Raw genomic sequence first — 16369 nt, forward strand, 5'->3', positions numbered from 1 at the left:
TATGTCTCTGATGTATGGAGGAGCTCTGCATGCTTCACCTTCACGCATTTAAATCTCTTTAAAACACATTTTTACAGACTGGCTTTTATGTGATGTCATATTTTTATTTGTTGATTTTACTAAATTGTTTTATTTTATTTCATTTATTGTATTATTTTATTATTCCAAAAAAATATTTATTTTATTTTATTATTTAAAAAAGTATTTCATTTATTTATTTAATTTATTTATTTAATTTATTTTAATTCATTTAATTTATTTTATTCATTTATGGTATTTATTGTATTTAATTTATATTATTTATTTTATTTATTTTATTTATATTATTTTATATTATTTTACTTATTTCATTTATTGTTATCATATGCTATATAAATAGTTATTAGTATTAATAAAACACTGCACGAGTAATAATACACAACCAGGAGGAGAAAAATAGAAATAAAAGTGTTTTTAATAAAATCCTGATGAGAAAGAAGAACTAACGAGGCCGTGAGGAGGTCAGAGGATGCATACCGATTAGCTTATTTGCTCACTTCCTTGAAGTCTCTACCTCTGAGGAGACAGAGGAGAGAGGAATCAAGGAAACATTTTTGGGGGAAATTAGATGGTTATACTTGAGTTACTTCTGTTTTTTATGGTCTGTTCACTTCAGTTATAAACAGCCTACAGAGAAGGAGTCAGGAAAGTACTTCACTGATGGGTCTCCTCACTCATGTCTCCTCACTCACTCGTCTCCTCACACGTCCCTCCTCACTCACTCGTCTCCTCACTCATGTCTCCTCACTCACTCGTCTCCTCACACGTCCCTCCTCACTCCCTCGTCTCCTCACACATCCCTCCTCACTCACTCGTCTCCTCACACATCCCTCCTCACTCCCTCGTCTCCTCACACATCCCTCCTCATTCACTCGTCTCCTCACACATCCCTCCTCACTCACTCGTCTCCTCACACATCCCTCCTCACTCACTCGTCTCCTCACACATCCCTCCTCACTCACTCGTCTCCTCACATGTCCCTCCTCATTCACTCGTCTCCTCACACGTCCCTCCTCACACATCCCTCCTCACTCACTCGTCTCCTCACACATCCCTCCTCACTCACTCGTCTCCTCACACATCCCTCCTCACTCACTCGTCTCCTCACACATCCCTCCTCACTCACTCGTCTCCTCACATGTCCCTCCTCATTCACTCGTCTCCTCACACGTCCCTCCTCACACATCCCTCCTCACTCACTCGTCTCCTCACACATCCCTCCTCACTCACTCGTCTCCTCACACATCCCTCCTCACACACTCGTCTCCTCACACATCCCTCCTCATTCACTCGTCTCCTCACACATCCCTCCTCACTCCCTTGTCTCCTCAGAGGACAAATAGGATTTGTGGGACTTCACGATGAGACTTCCAGGTCTTTTTGATTTTTACTCAACACGCTTACAGCAATAAGAGTGAGATACATTTAGTGAAATAAGTAAACTAAAGTAAATTCCAGACACATGAGAATATATATATGTACATATAGAATATGCAGCAGAAGTTATAGATCTGATGGTTTGTATTTGGTCTCCTTCCTGAGGACTCAGAGGAGGTTAGAACTGAACCATCAGTCTCTCTGGTGATCGATGCAGCGCTGCAGACAGCAGCTCATCAGTCACACGCTGCAGACTGAAGGATCATCTTCCTGTGAAGTCGTTTCTTACCCTCGACTCGATAAGTCTGGCTTTCTCCAGCTGAGCCTCCCTCAGCATTTTCTCCATCTCCTCGATCTTCATGGCGTCCGCTCCTCCGACACTGCAGTCAAAGGACGAGGCGTTATTACATGACGGTCACGTGACGGTCACATGACCTTACAGCCTGCTGACAGGCTCCATCCTACGAGCATCACTTCACAGCAGCACTCGTGAGTGAATCCCTGCAGATCAGAGGGAAGCCTGTTCTCCAGTCTACAGGAACCTGCTCACTGGAGAGACGTTAAACTTCGTCTGTTTGAGTCTGAAGATTTCTACGTTCATTCGCCTCATTTGCATATTTTAAAATGACATTTCTGAAAACTTGTAATACAATAAATAATCCTCTTAATGTGAGTGATGAACTATTACAATTGTTTCATCGAGCATCCATCTCACTATAACGGACTAATGAGACTTCAGTTTAACATCATAAGCAGCGTTTGATGCTCATCTCTGGTTTTAACGCTGCGTCTGCTGCTTCACGTCCTCTCGTCTCCGTTCAGCTCACAATAACCAGACGTGTATATTTGCCTCCTGAGAGCCGTTAACAGGCTGCTGACAACACGCTGAGCTTTATTAACAGGTGAGACAACCTGTGGACAAAGACTTCACCTGAGCTGAGCGACGTCACGGTCTGATCCATCATTCAGAGTTTAACCCTCTGAAGCCCAAAAACATGTTGTCTTTAAAACAATCATCAATCCTTCACCGTTTATCTCAGCTCTCTACTTCTAGTCATCATGGTTCTGTTTATATAGAGGAGCAGGACTTTTATTTTGAAGTGACGTTTGTTTTTTTGCAACCAGTGAACAGGAAGTGACCGTATCAGCCCTAAAGCATCCCCTGCTTTATGGTCTGTGTGACTCTAAATGGACCATCAGTTAATAAATGAACATCATGCTGTATTGAAGAAGACTTGAGACTAGAGATTGAGACCATAAACTCATGTTTACAATGTTTACTGAGGTAATAAATCAAGAGAGAAGTAGAGTCATTTTCTCATAGACTTCTATACAACCAGAGGAGTCGCCCCCTGGTGGACACTAGAGAGAATGCAGCTTTAACACATGAAGCATCGGCTACAGAGCTGGCGGTCGCTGCCTGGTTATTAGGGTCAAAGTTCGAGATGTTATGAGGGAGTAGTATGTCCCGACTGAATGCGTACTACATGTAACAGTGTGTACTACATGTAACAGTGTGTATTTGTACCTGGACATGTTGTCCGGCGAGCAGGCCGAGTTGTTCCCCGTGGACACGCTGGTGTCCATGCTGTCGGAGCTCTCCAGGCTCAGCGTGTCGTAGGGCTGCTCGCTGGACGACGGCGGCTGGTGGTGCAGGATGGAGTGGTGGACCAGAGGAGGGGGGGGGTGGTGGCCGCCGTAGACCATGACGGGGGAGTAGGAGGGAGACGAGGACGACGAGGTCATCAGGTGGGACTGGGAGCCGTGGAGCGCCTCCCACTGACAGTGGGCCTCCACCGCCGCTCGCTGCTTGAGCTCCGCCAGACGGCGCCGCTGCTCCTCGATCACCTGGTGACCTGTGGGGGGGGAGGGGGGGGAGAGCTCAGCATCTAATGCTCCTCTTAACGGCCACGCGGGCACGTTTAGAAACCAGATCCAAGGAGCTCGTCCAACATGCAAGATTTATTCTCCACCAGCAGGAGCAGCTCATGGAAGATTGATGGAAGAAGAAGAAAGAGCGTTTTCAATGTGTTACAGACAAAAGACGAAGAGATGAAAAGAAATGTCGAAGGAGGAGGGGGGGGGGAGAAGACGAGTTAACGACACACCAGAGGAAGATGAAGAGCGGAGCCTGAAATGAACTGTTGTCAGAGTTCTGGTTAATGTTTGATGGATGAATCAATAACAGTAACCTGCTGGACCGACAGTCTTTAGTCTGTTCCTGCTGCGTCCTCACAGCTTAAAACTTCATGTGAATGATGATGAACACATGAACAGTGAGCTCATCCACTTACAAATGAATCAGAATATGACAACATTCTGTCTTAGATATGGTTCATGTGAACACATTACTCCGGTTGTATATTCTGAATTATGTCTTTAGTGCGTCGTATCCTGAGTTAACTCATTACGCAGCGTTCACTCGCTGAGCGCTTCGGTGTCGTTACCTTTCTGCTGCAGAGCGATCTGTCTCTTGGTCTCGATGTCCTGCAGGGTTGCAGCCAGGTTCCTGGGCAGACTGCCGGTGCTGTTGGCCACCAGCAGGGGGCTCTAGAGGGTCAGAGGAGGGCCGACATCAGAGACACATTAAGAAGAAGAAGAAGAAGAAGAAGAAGAAGAAGAAGAAGAAGAAGGTTCAATGATGAGATAATAAATCAGGGGCTGCGGTCTACCTTTGAGCTGGAGTTGCGTCCCAGTGTTGCCGCTCCGTGCTGCAGAGGGGACGCAGAGCCGGACCTGGGCTGGTACAAGGAGAGGCCCGGATCGCTGTCCAGCTTAGACCGGAACACCTGAGGGGGGGCAGAGCGGGAAGAGATCCACATCAGAGGGAGGGATGAGAATTCAAGCACCTGCTGGGAAACTACAGGTTAGAAGCCGTGTGTTAGAGACCCGGATGTCCTCCAGAAAGACTCTGGACCAGATGTGTCCTAAAGGGGGTCCGTTCAGGTCCACAAGCAGACGTGAAGACAGACTCGCCGTCTCTGATTCACGTCGTCTCTCACTTTTCATGTTTGTGAATAAAGGTTTAGCAGTTTGAATAATGAAAACGGATTAAAAGAAAGTTTAGTGATGAATGAGACTTATGACTTTAGAGAATCTGTGACATTTTGCTATTGAGGCTTTCAGGGGGTCTGAAGGGGTCTGAAGGGCCCCCCCCCCCACTGAGAACCCCGATCAGCATCGAGTGCTACTGAACATAGACGTTAAAACAAAACGCTGGCTTTAAGAAATCAGAGGTTCAATCAGCAGTTTAAGTTTCAGTATCAAAAGAACAAACTATCAAAGACCACACACACACACACACACACACACACACACACACACACACACACACACACACACACACACACACACACACACACACACACACACACACACACACACACACACACACACCTTTGATTCGTTAATGCTGCGTTCATGCACCGTGGGAGTTTCCGTGTGTTAACGACTTGACGTTCAAAGCGGTGATTTGAAAGAGTTCACAACGTTTCGACTGAAGGTTTCCGTGGCGATTACTCAGCTTTACTACAAACGTAGCACTTCCTGTTTTACACCCGAGCAACAACTGAAAAGTCCCAGCATGCAGCTGGTGACCTGACGTCTGTTTCAGGAGGAGATGAAGTGAACTCTGCTTCTAGAGGCTTGAAGAGAGAACTTGTTACATGAACTTACGTTGTGAAGGAGAATGTTTTGTATTTATAATATAATTATAATACGCGTGTCATTTAATGGAGAGTTTTTAATAATAATAATTCATCGGCTGATTGTTTCCCTTTAAACAGACTACGGTTACTAAGAACCTTCTAGAAACACAAGAGGGAATTCTTCAGTAGCTGAAGGCTAACACTTAGAGATCAAAGGCTTCTCCTTAAAACATCCTGCGGACATTCTTATGCTGATTTTATCTACAGTTTTCTTCCACTGAGGCATCTTGAGTTTGAGAGCAACCTTAGTGAAGTGGTTTAATGCAGCCGGGTGCCGACAAGTCACGACTCTTCATCTTCCTCAAAGTGTCTCTGAGCTCCAGAGTCTCTTTAGAAAACCTTCCCTCCAGCGGGTCCAGCAATACGTCGTGGGTCTCCAGCAGCGAGGAGAAGCTCTGCTCCTGGAGGAGGAGGAGGAGGAGGAGGAGGAGGAGGAGGAGCTGCTGCTGCTGCCGGGAGCTGAGTTCTCCTCCTCCTGACTGCAGGTCCAAGAGCTGCAGGTGAAGCCGGATCTGGGTCTGTCCACGGTGGTCCGGTCTCTGCTGGAGGTCGCTGCTTTCTGGTGAACCTGCATGAGTTCATCTGGTTTCACCAGAACCCGACCCGGTGGCTCCGATGACGAGCATCAAGAATAACTCTATAGAAACAGACCATCTTCTCTCTGATGGTCTCGTTACTGATGGAGGTCTGATAGAGGATCAGGACTACACTGAGACTGGTTCAGGACCAGATAAACGTTCCCACACACACACACACACACACACAAACAGCAGCAGAATAAGTGGGAAAGAAGAAGAAGAACCCTCTACCTGCAGAACAGGTCTGCGACCCGACTTGGCCGGCAGAGAGGGGGGACAGAGCTGGACCTGGTCTGACATCAGGTCCTGGTACCACTGCTCTAAATCTAGCTTGGGGAGGTGAGGCCTACTACCTTCAGACTGGTACTGGAGAGACCAGCAGAGAGGAAACAGACGAGAAGAACAGGAGGTTAGAAAGCATTCAGAGACATCGGTTCAACACGTTGTTGGTGTCAGCTTCTTTGTGCTTCACACCCTCCGGCTGCTTCATCCATACTTTACACGTCTGGATTCTAACGCTATGTTGCAGCTGCAATGACCCACTTTTTAAGGTTTCATCCAATTTGAGGTTTTAATTCACTGGAGCCAAAAATGTGTTTAGTATCTCCACAGCAACATCTTAAAGAACAACACTTTATTCTTGTTACTGTCTCTGCTGTGAAATAAACACTTTAAAACAGCCAACAGGCAAGCTGCTAACAGACAGGACGCTAACAGACAAGCTGCTAACAGACAGGACGCTAACAGACAGGACGCTAACAGACAGGACGCTAACAGACAAGCTGCTAACAGACAGGACGCTAACAGACAAGCTGCTAACAGACAGGACGCTAACAGACAAGCTGCTAACAGACAGGACGCTAACAGACAGGACGCTAACAGACAGGACGCTAACAGACAAGCTGCTAACAGACAGGACGCTAACAGACAGGACGCTAACAGACAAGCTGCTAACAGACAGGACGCTAACAGACAAGCCCGCTAACAGACAAGCTGCTAACAGACGGGCCGCTAACAGACAAGCCCGCTAACAGACAGGACGCTAACAGACAAGCTGCTAACAGACAGGACGCTAACAGACAAGCCCGCTAACAGACAGGACGCTAACAGACAGGACGCTAACAGACAAGCTGCTAACAGACAGGACGCTAACAGACAGGACGCTAACAGACAGGACGCTAACAGACAAGCTGCTAACAGACAGGACGCTAACAGACAAGCTGCTAACAGACAGGACGCTAACAGACAAGCTGCTAACAGACAGGACGCTAACAGACAAGCTGCTAACAGACAAGGACGCTAACAGACAAGCTGCTAACAGACAGGACGCTAACAGACAAGCCCGCTAACAGACAGGACGCTAACAGACAGGACGCTAACAGACAAGCTGCTAACAGACAGGACGCTAACAGACAGGACGCTAACAGACAGGACGCTAACAGACAAGCTGCTAACAGACAGGACGCTAACAGACAAGCTGCTAACAGACAGGACGCTAACAGACAAGCTGCTAACAGACAGGACGCTAACAGACAAGGACGCTAACGATGACTGATCTGTAGTCAAGTTCAACCTGGTTATTAAAATAAAATCATATCCGACTGAGACATAAATCTGGGGTTTTCCCGAATTTATATAATTTTACAAACTAAAAACATTCAAATACAACACACTTTTTGGTTGAGCTGGTGACCCATAAAGGAAAGAGGGAAGGGAAGGGAAGGAAGGAAGGAAGCACACTACCTCCAGAGAGAGAGAGAGGGAGGAGCCGTGAGGGGAGAAGGCGGGGTCTACGGGTCCAGACTGCAGGGGCTGACGAAGCGGGGACGTAGGAGACGACTCCACCTTCGGCATCCCATACATGTGATTTAACTGACCCACTGTCACGTACTCCTTCAGGACAGACAGACAGGAAGGAGAGGAGACAGACAGACAGGCAGACAGTAAGGAGAGGAGACAGACAGACAGACAGTAAGGAGAGGAGACAGAGAGTAAGGAGAGGAGACAGACAGACAGTAAGGAGACAGAGAGACAGACAGGCAGACAGTAAGGAGAGGAGACAGGCAGACAGTAAGGAGAGGAGACGAACACGAGACAGGCAGCAGTAAGGAAACATATCAAGTTCAGTGTCTTCCTGCATCATGAAGCAGTAAATAGAAACATTCCTAAAGTTAACTTATCGAACAAACTGTCCTCTAAGGATCCAAAGAAAACAGTAAAGATTAATAAATATAAAAATATGTAGAAAGAATGTTTAGCACAGAAAGTCTTTCATCATTTCTCTCTCATGTTCTGTCTCGTCTCTGACTTTCAGCTTTCAAACACAGGAATAAATTATATATATATCAAATAAAACCCAGCCCTGCTTGTTGTACAACTATAGTTTTGTTTTACAGGATCAAGAATAAAGTTGTATTAGTTATTAATACAAAATATCAGCTTTTGGTTGCCTCAAAGCAAACCTGATTAAAGTCTGTTCTGCTGATATGATCCGTGATGTGTTCACTGTAAGACATCAAAGACTCGTGAAGCACAGAACAGTTCAGTCACTCTGAGCAGCACCACATGAAACAGGAAGTGATGCTACCGACAGACAGGAAGTGATGCTACAGACAGACAGGAAGTTATGCTACAGACAGACAGGAAGTTATGCTACAGACAGACGGGAAGTGATGCTACAGACAGACAGGAAGTGATGCAACAGACAGACAGGAAGTGATGATACAGACAAACAGGAAGTGATGCTACAGACAAGCAGGAAGTGATGCTACAGACAGACGGGAAGTGATGCTACAGACAGACGGGAAGTGATGCTACAGACAGACGGGAAGTGATGCTACAGACAAACAGGAAGTGATGCTACAGACAGACGGGAAGTGATGCTACAGACAGACGGGAAGTGATGCTACAGACAAACAGGAAGTGATGCTACAGACAAACAGGAAGTGATGCTACAGACAGACGGGAAGTGATGCTACAGACAGACGGGAAGTGATGCTACAGACAAACAGGAAGTGATGCTACAGACAGACAGGAAGTGATGCTACAGACAGACAGGAAGTGATGGTACCTCGCCAGCTAACGCAGTGTCTACGGCTAACGAGCGGCCGTGAGAGGCGGAGCTTCTGCCGTACATCTTACAAACGTCCGACAGCTTCATGTACTCCTGAGCACCAGAAGCCAACAACAATCAGACAGGACGAGAACATGAACACACACACACACACACACACTTAACCCGACTGTTTGATTCCTGGTATTACAGCTAAACGGACGGACACACAGGTTCACACCAAGCAACACAAAGTGCTTCTTAAGCATCACAACCGGCCGACACACACACAACGTCACACACACACAACGTCACACACACACAACAGGCACTTTAGTTGTCCGTTACACAGACCAGTGATGTAGCGGTGAATAAAAACATGCTGCACATGTGACCATCATAAAGGTATTAAAACCCCTAAAAGGCATCGAGTCATTTAGTCCTCCTCCATCAACAGCTCAGCCTTCTGGAGCGCTTCCTGTTTTAACAATCAGGAATAAAGTGCTTTTTTTTCTACGGACACAAGCTCTGGTCCAACTCGAGTTTCCCTCCGTTAAAGCGCCCAATGACGACGTGTCAAGAGTTAAACAAGTCCGTTACCAGATTAGTTTGCTCTCCACACACTAAGACCAGCACAGATCTTTATATTAGTAGAGTTAGAGCAAATCACAGCGAGGCGTAAATGAGTTCCCTCACCTCTCTCATGGCTGTGGAGGACTTGGGGAAGCTCCTCCCACCCGTCAGGCCGTGGTACCTCTTCTCCAGAGCTGACAGCCTCTCCTTCTCCTGAAACAACAACAACACACACACGTTAAGTCACAGGTTGTGTTAACCAAATAAGTCCTTTCTTGTGGAGCTCATGCTGCAGGATTTTCCTCCACCGGTGAAGCGAGCGCTTGCATGATGGAGAAACCCACGTTCACTAGAGTCCGGTCAGTCCAGAGAAGAAGAGAAGAAGAGATTCAGCCTTTAAACGACTAACGTCTGTCCGAGGCAAATACGGAAACATAAAATACGTGTGCTTCGTTCTGTAAATGAATTATTAATAACACAGCGTACTGTACAGCGAGCGCTGTTTCAATCCTCAAAACAAAACTCTAAATGTTTTTAAAAAGTGAGGAGATATTTGTTAAATTTGACAAAAGTGTATTAGATTGGAATCACAGACTCCGCCTCTAAATTTAACCTGTGTATTACAATCATTTTAAAACTTTAAATGGCCGGTAGAAATAGATGACAGAATTTTTACAACCATGTCCCTCCAAGAATCCCACTTTGGGTGAAATATTGTTCAGAGTGAGTTTGAACTTTCACTAAGTACCTTTTGGAGCATTTGCAGAGTGAGCGTCCGATCTTTGGCGAGCCGCTCGCACTCCTGAGACGCCTGCAGGCCGAGCTGGCTGGCCTGGTTCTCCAGAGCAGAGACCTTCTCCTAAAGAACGCAGAGAGAAGTTCTTATTGCAAGCTGAGCTACGGAAGCCCCGAGAGGCCAATAAGAGAGAAACAAATGCTTCCTCTCCTGTGTGACTTCAGAACAGGTGAGCAAAAGGTATCGCCAAGATAATCTCTCAAAATTCTTTTAAAAATTAGGGTCAAAATTTTCAAATTTTTAAAAATTTCAAAATTAAAAGAAAATCCTTTGTGAAGTTCTACCAGGAGAAAACCAGGATAACCACCACCACACGCTCCAGATAGGACTAAAAGCTGAGATTCCTTTTCCCCATGCACTGTAAACACAACGTACATACATTGTGTGTAAGTTAAAAGTCACCTGGAAGAAAACATGAATGCTTTTGGTCATATTTAAAACACGGGGATAGTCGTGCACTCTTTGCCTCTTGTGGCCAGAATGAGTACTACAACAACAAACACTTCTAATCCACCTGGCAAAACCTTTTATTCACATGTTCTTAAGTCATAAACACAGGAGAGGAAAACGTTCAGATCATTTTAAGAAAAAAAAAATTTCATCACACAAAATGTACAAGTTTTGATAAAATGAAATCTTCTGCTTCCATCGGAATGTGTTGGCGCTTAAACACAGGAGAGAAAACTGTTGAGATAGCTCTTAGAAAAGCGATCACCAGCGCTGTATATTAGCATAGAAAGTAATGTACAACTTTCTAAATCCACGAGAGGAAGGATGCAAAAATGAAACGTATGACTGAAAAGACTGAAACCTCTAAACGGCCATGGTGGGATTCTGATGTTGTAAATAAACTGAATTCACGCCCCGATGGAAATAAGCAAACCCTGTCCGGATGGTTGAGACTTTGTTTGGCTGCTAGCTCTCTGTAGCGGATTATTGGTAGGAGCTCCCGGGATATTCGGCCGTTAATAAAGTCCGTGTTGCTCACCTTCCTCTTGGCCACGCTGCCGTGGTACTCGGCTCTCTCCTGCAGCAGCTGCTGACTGATGGTCTCTCTCTCCTCCTCCAGGCTGCTCTCTCTCTCCAGCTGCTGGAACTCCAAGTCCTCAAACTTTTTGGTTCCCGTTTCCAACGCCTCTCCGTCCTGATGGAGGCCCACACACACACACACGTCAGCGGTTACATAAACAGAAATATAAGGCGCTCCTCTGAAAGCCAGCCACTATTCTCAGACTGAAATAGTTTAAAGTGTGTTCCTGGATGGCTGAAGCTCTTTTTGGGGGACAAGAACAAGCACACGGTGCTGTCATGAAGAACATGCTTCTGCTGTAAAGGAAATACACAAGGAGGCAAGCAACGGCAATTAACATAATGTGTTTATGTTAATTGCTACTTTGCACTGGAAGATTTGTGGTCAGATCTTCTACTTAAACTGCTAAAGAATTTATAGTACAAATACTTGATGGTAAAAAGGCGTTTCAGGATATTTGTAAAGAAACCCGACAGCCTGCGAAGTCACTTCACTTACGTGCAGAGTGTTCAAAACAGGAAAAAAACATCTACGGGAGGCGTTAAAGGTGCAATGTGTGAAATCTGGCCACAATCTCAACTTTAAAACATTCTAAAAAATTAACATCATGAACAGAATGTGAAGACGTTACAGTGTTGACGTTGCAAAGACGTCCATGTATTGTGTTGCAGAGATATCTAATGAGCACGCTAACCAGCTAGCCTCGTCGAGTGTTGTAATACCACGTGTTACCACTAGAGGCGATAGTGAGTCACTGTAGCGTCCAGTCTGTCCTCGGTCCAACACGAGAGGATGAAGAAGTAGAGTGTGTTGAAGGTACAGAGAGTTTGTTTATTGGATTAAATCCTAAATGGCAGAAACGATAAACTGCTCGTATATCTGATAGCTGTGAAGCAACTCAAATTCAGGCATCACAAACCCCAAATCTGGAGGTTCTGGTCCCAGGAAACGAGTCCTTTTTATCATTTCTGCCACTTCGGATTAAATCCATATTATGGATCTCGCAGATGGCCGACTTAAACTACTGGCCGACACCTGAAGATAATTTTGACGGGCTCTTATTTTGTAGTAGAGGTGAAATGCTGCCCCCTATTGGTTTGGAGCAGGTGGCAAAATATCCCACAGTGCACCTTTAAACAGAACCTTAACAGAACCTATGAACAATTAATTTACCCAACAAATACATGTAGACAATAACGCTTCACACTGGCAGAAAACAGAAGATTCATCTTTTGGTTTCATTTGCAGAAGAGAAGTCACAGGATGAGAGCGAGGGGAGGACAGAGGATGCATCTAGTCAAGAGTTCTATGTTAATTGATTAGTGAGCAGTTACACACATTATGCGAGCCGGGACAAAGAAACCACAGCAGAGATGCAGATCAGATTCACACATGCGGTGCAGCAGCACGACCTCATCACTTGATGCACGTTTTACCAGAAATGCATCGCTCTGAGGGCTGAGGTAGCATGACGGTGTGGAGGAGGGAACATCCCTGCAGCTCGTCTGTGAGGGGGCTTCTCATAAATACACTAACTGTGTGTGTGTGTGTGTGTGTGTGTGTGTGTGTGTGTGTGTGTGTGTGTGTGAGACCACTCGAGGGTTAACAGTGCCTGTAGCACTATGTGTGATGGTATGTGCTGAGGCCTGTTACATTTAGTACTGACACAGAAGCAGTGAGAGACGTTTAAAGTTTATGAGATATTTTGGTTATCGTGGTTCTATAAATGTAAGTAATGGTGCTGTTAGATTGCTGCTCGACCAACGCGTTAATGCAGGTGCTTCCTTTCTTTGTTTTTTACCGCATGTTTTAACATTGTTTAAAGGCTAACATAAATAGATTAAAGCAGAATATTTCGTTAGATAAAAACGAAATAAATAATATAAATTTATTTAATAAATTTATAAATTTCAGAAATGCTAACATTTATCTTTTTCGGACTTATTGGAAACGTTCGGATGACACAAGTCCGTAACAATCCTCAGCATCCACCACTGCAAACTAATCCAACAAATAGTTTAAGACTAATAATATTAATGCAACTTTAACTGGAACTGTGCACAAATACCAGGTTAAAGAGAATCAATAAACATGCAAATAAAAAAATAAATAACGCGAGCTCTGGATAGCTCTCTTGCTAGCTGTGTATTTGACTTTTTCTCTACATTTACATATATTTAAAATTCTAAATCCAAAATCAGGTGCTCAATACTAAATATTGCTTCAGGCCAAAGCACTTCAGCTGCAGTTTAGAAGAAGCTACCTGGTGAGGAGAGGAAGCTAAGGGACCGGGTTGATGCCACTCAGTGAAAGGTTGTGTGTGTGTGTGTGTGTGTGTGTGTGTGTGTGTGTGTGTGTGTGTGGTGATGTATTGGGGAAGGCTACTGGGTGAGGTGGGAGTGGGGGGGGTCTAGGTGCTTCTGCCGGACTGACGACCCACCCTTTTGAGCTGTTCCTGCAACTGTTCCCGCAGGGACTCGGGACAGTTATGGAGCTGGTTCTCCAACTCAGCGTGGCCCTCCTGGAGGCTCTGCAGGGCCCGACGCTCAGCCTCAACATTAGACCTCTCCTAGAAAGACACAACACACACACCCACATACAGGATGGATGGACGGGGGAGACAGAGCGAGAGAGAGAGAGACAGAGAGAGAGAGAGAGACAGACAGAGAGACAGAGAGAGAGAGAGAGAGAGAGAGAGACAGAGAGACAGAGAGAGAGAGAGAGAGAGACAGACAGAGAGACAGACAGAGAGAGAGAGACACTGCTTAAAATCCACGCCATGCAAATCAAAAGCTGTAAGGTGTTAGCAAAAGACATGTGACAGATTATTGGGGCTCTGCAGGAGACAGGAAGTAGGAGCTGATTGGTTCACAGATTGTTTTAAAATAGACAAATTCAATTAATGTCATTTTCAGTGACGATACGTTTGAGCGTCTTCGTCAGACAACCAGTGTCTGTAAATATCCAGAGAGAATCCATAATATCTGTCAACAAACTTCATAAGCTGCAAACATGAGGAACATCACGTCTCTCTGGTGCTGCTTCACTTTACGTCCTCACTTTGATGTCTGAAGACAAGCGGCAATAAAAAGTAAAAGACTTGTGTCTAGTGTCTGCAGAGTCGAGGGGAAGCTTTGAGGAGTTCTAAGAGACACCAACGAGTAGCACAGGGACACCTGGGGTCCCCCTTCATCTGCATGCTAAATGATGATCCAGGAAGGATTCCTACATAAGATAACTGGCGGTCTTGGGGTCATAATTAAGCCCAAAATATTCAAAGACAGGTTTATAAAGTGGAGGAGGAGGAGCTTCACTTAACCTCCAATAAAACAATCATCAATGACACCTTTAGAATCAGATCAGAACCAGAGAATCTGAATTAAAAAACGGTTTACTACCACGTGTGTTTGATCAATGTGGTGGGTGCATGTAACAAGAGAACATGCTGGTGGTTTCCACTGTCCACTACCAAGACTTACCGAACCAAAGACTACAGACCCAAGGACTAGAGACCCAAAGACTACAGACCCAAGGACTACAGAACCAAAGACTACAGAACCAAAGACTACAGATCCAAAGACTACAGACCCAAAGACCACAGACCCAAAGACTACAGAACCAACCAAAGACTACAGACCCAAAGACTACAGACCCAAACACCATCAGAGGACAGGTTCACCTGAGTCTGACATGCAGACAGAGAAGAAACTGAAGCAGCAGAATCAGGATTAAGGGTTAAAGATGTTGGTTAGTTAGTGAAGTCCAGCTGAGGAGGACACAGGTGAGAGTCCACCTGAGAGAAAACCACTAAAGGTGAAAACATGCTAAACCAGATCCTGTGTTCGGCCCTTTAAGTGGCTGTAAACGTCTGTGACAGACATTGTTGACGTGAAGAATTGAACACCAACAATGATGAACCAGAAGTCCAGAGAAGAAGACTGAAAGCCCCCCGCTCCCTGTACCTGCTCTTTCTCCCTCTGGATGGCGCTCTCCAGCTCGTCCAGCTTGTGCTGCAGCTGAGTGATGATGTCCGTCTCAGCCTCGATCTGGTCGAGCTCCGCCTGCCTCTCGCCCTGAAGCAAGGCACGCTCCATCTCTGCCTGGAAGAGAGGACCGAACAAGTGAGCAAAGATGATGCGACCACAACCCGTTTTACTACGGAAGCCCAGAGAGGCCAATGAGAAGAGAATAATCCTGGTGATCCGTGTTTTAAGTCTGATCTAAATACTTTCTCTCCTGTGTTTATGACATGAGAGCAGGTGAAACAAGGTTTTTACAGGATTATACAAGGAAAAACAAAAAGGTTGTTTGTTGTTGTAATACTCATTTTGGCCACAAGAGGCAGAAGCACACCACTACTCATTCACAAGACTAAACGTAGTTCTGTTTTCTTCCAGGTGAGTTTTAATTTACATAACTTTCTAAAACATAATGTATGTAGTTTGTGTTTGTGTGAAACTAAAACTCAGCTTAAAAACATGAATGCGAAGGAAAGAAATTGCTTTGTTTTCATCTTTAAAAAAACTGGTAAAAAAAACTATAGTTTCTGCAGGTGAACATTTATTTCTTTGTTTTTAAGTGTTTGTTGTTGTAATATTAATTTCAGCCACAAGAGGTGGAAGTGCATAAACATTACGTCTTTAAAAAGTCTTTGCACTCTAAACACAACGCAGATATATTGTGTGTTAGCAAGTTATGTAACTTTACTTTTGTGTCTTTCTTTCTGCGATAATCTGCCGTCAGAGAAAACGAGGTAGTGACGCACTTCAGCCTCTTGTGGCCAAAACGAGTATTACAACAACAAAAGAAAACCGTCAAAGCTTTTTTTTTTTCATGTGCAAAATCTTTTGTCCCCTCGTTTACAGATGATTTTGAAAAAATGAATTTAGATCAGTTTTACAAAATGGATAACCAGAACTTTTTCTTCCGTAGCATTCAGGTGGAAACTTGTCTTCCAGACAGAAGTTTTACTTCAGTATAAAATGTTGGTGCAATAACCTCCTGTCTGGACTCCTGGAGTTGTTGCTCGAGCTCCGTCAGCCGGCCTTTGAGCTCATCGATCCGAGCGAGGACTCGAACCCGCTCGTCCTCCAGGTAGTTCAGCTCCAGACGACCGGCGCCGCCCGAACCCGACGAGTCCTCGTGCTGCAGGAGGGAGAACGTAGGAGGTGAAGAAGAGAGTATCTCTTGTAGAGAACATATTTAAAGTCTCGCTGT

General features: G+C 45.1%; 1 protein-coding gene across 5 annotated transcripts in view; it reads right to left on the reverse strand.

Moving 5' to 3' along the window:
* Positions 1–16369, reverse strand: part of phldb1b (pleckstrin homology-like domain, family B, member 1b) — a 66649-nt gene that overhangs the window by 6198 nt on the left and 44082 nt on the right. For 3 of the 5 annotated variants that reach the window (XM_079166115.1, XM_079166114.1, XM_079166118.1), the window contains 11 exons: positions 16151–16297; positions 15115–15252; positions 13593–13721; positions 11111–11266; positions 10075–10185; positions 9450–9539; positions 7445–7594; positions 4089–4205; positions 3864–3966; positions 2945–3272; positions 1706–1796 (listed from right to left, as the gene is read on the reverse strand). In XM_079166115.1, coding sequence (XP_079022241.1) covers positions 1706–1796; positions 2945–3272; positions 3864–3966; positions 4089–4205; positions 7445–7594; positions 9450–9539; positions 10075–10185; positions 11111–11266; positions 13593–13721; positions 15115–15252; positions 16151–16297 — 1560 coding nt within the window. The remainder of the gene's footprint in view (positions 1–1705; positions 1797–2944; positions 3273–3863; positions 3967–4088; positions 4206–7444; positions 7595–9449; positions 9540–10074; positions 10186–11110; positions 11267–13592; positions 13722–15114; positions 15253–16150; positions 16298–16369) is intronic. The other 2 variants (XM_079166116.1, XM_079166117.1) reach the window with 2 other exon arrangements.

The sequence above is a fragment of the Pholis gunnellus genome (genome assembly GCF_910591455.1).
Source record: "Pholis gunnellus genome assembly, chromosome: 9".
In the NCBI taxonomy this organism is placed as follows: Eukaryota; Metazoa; Chordata; class Actinopteri; order Perciformes; family Pholidae; genus Pholis; species Pholis gunnellus.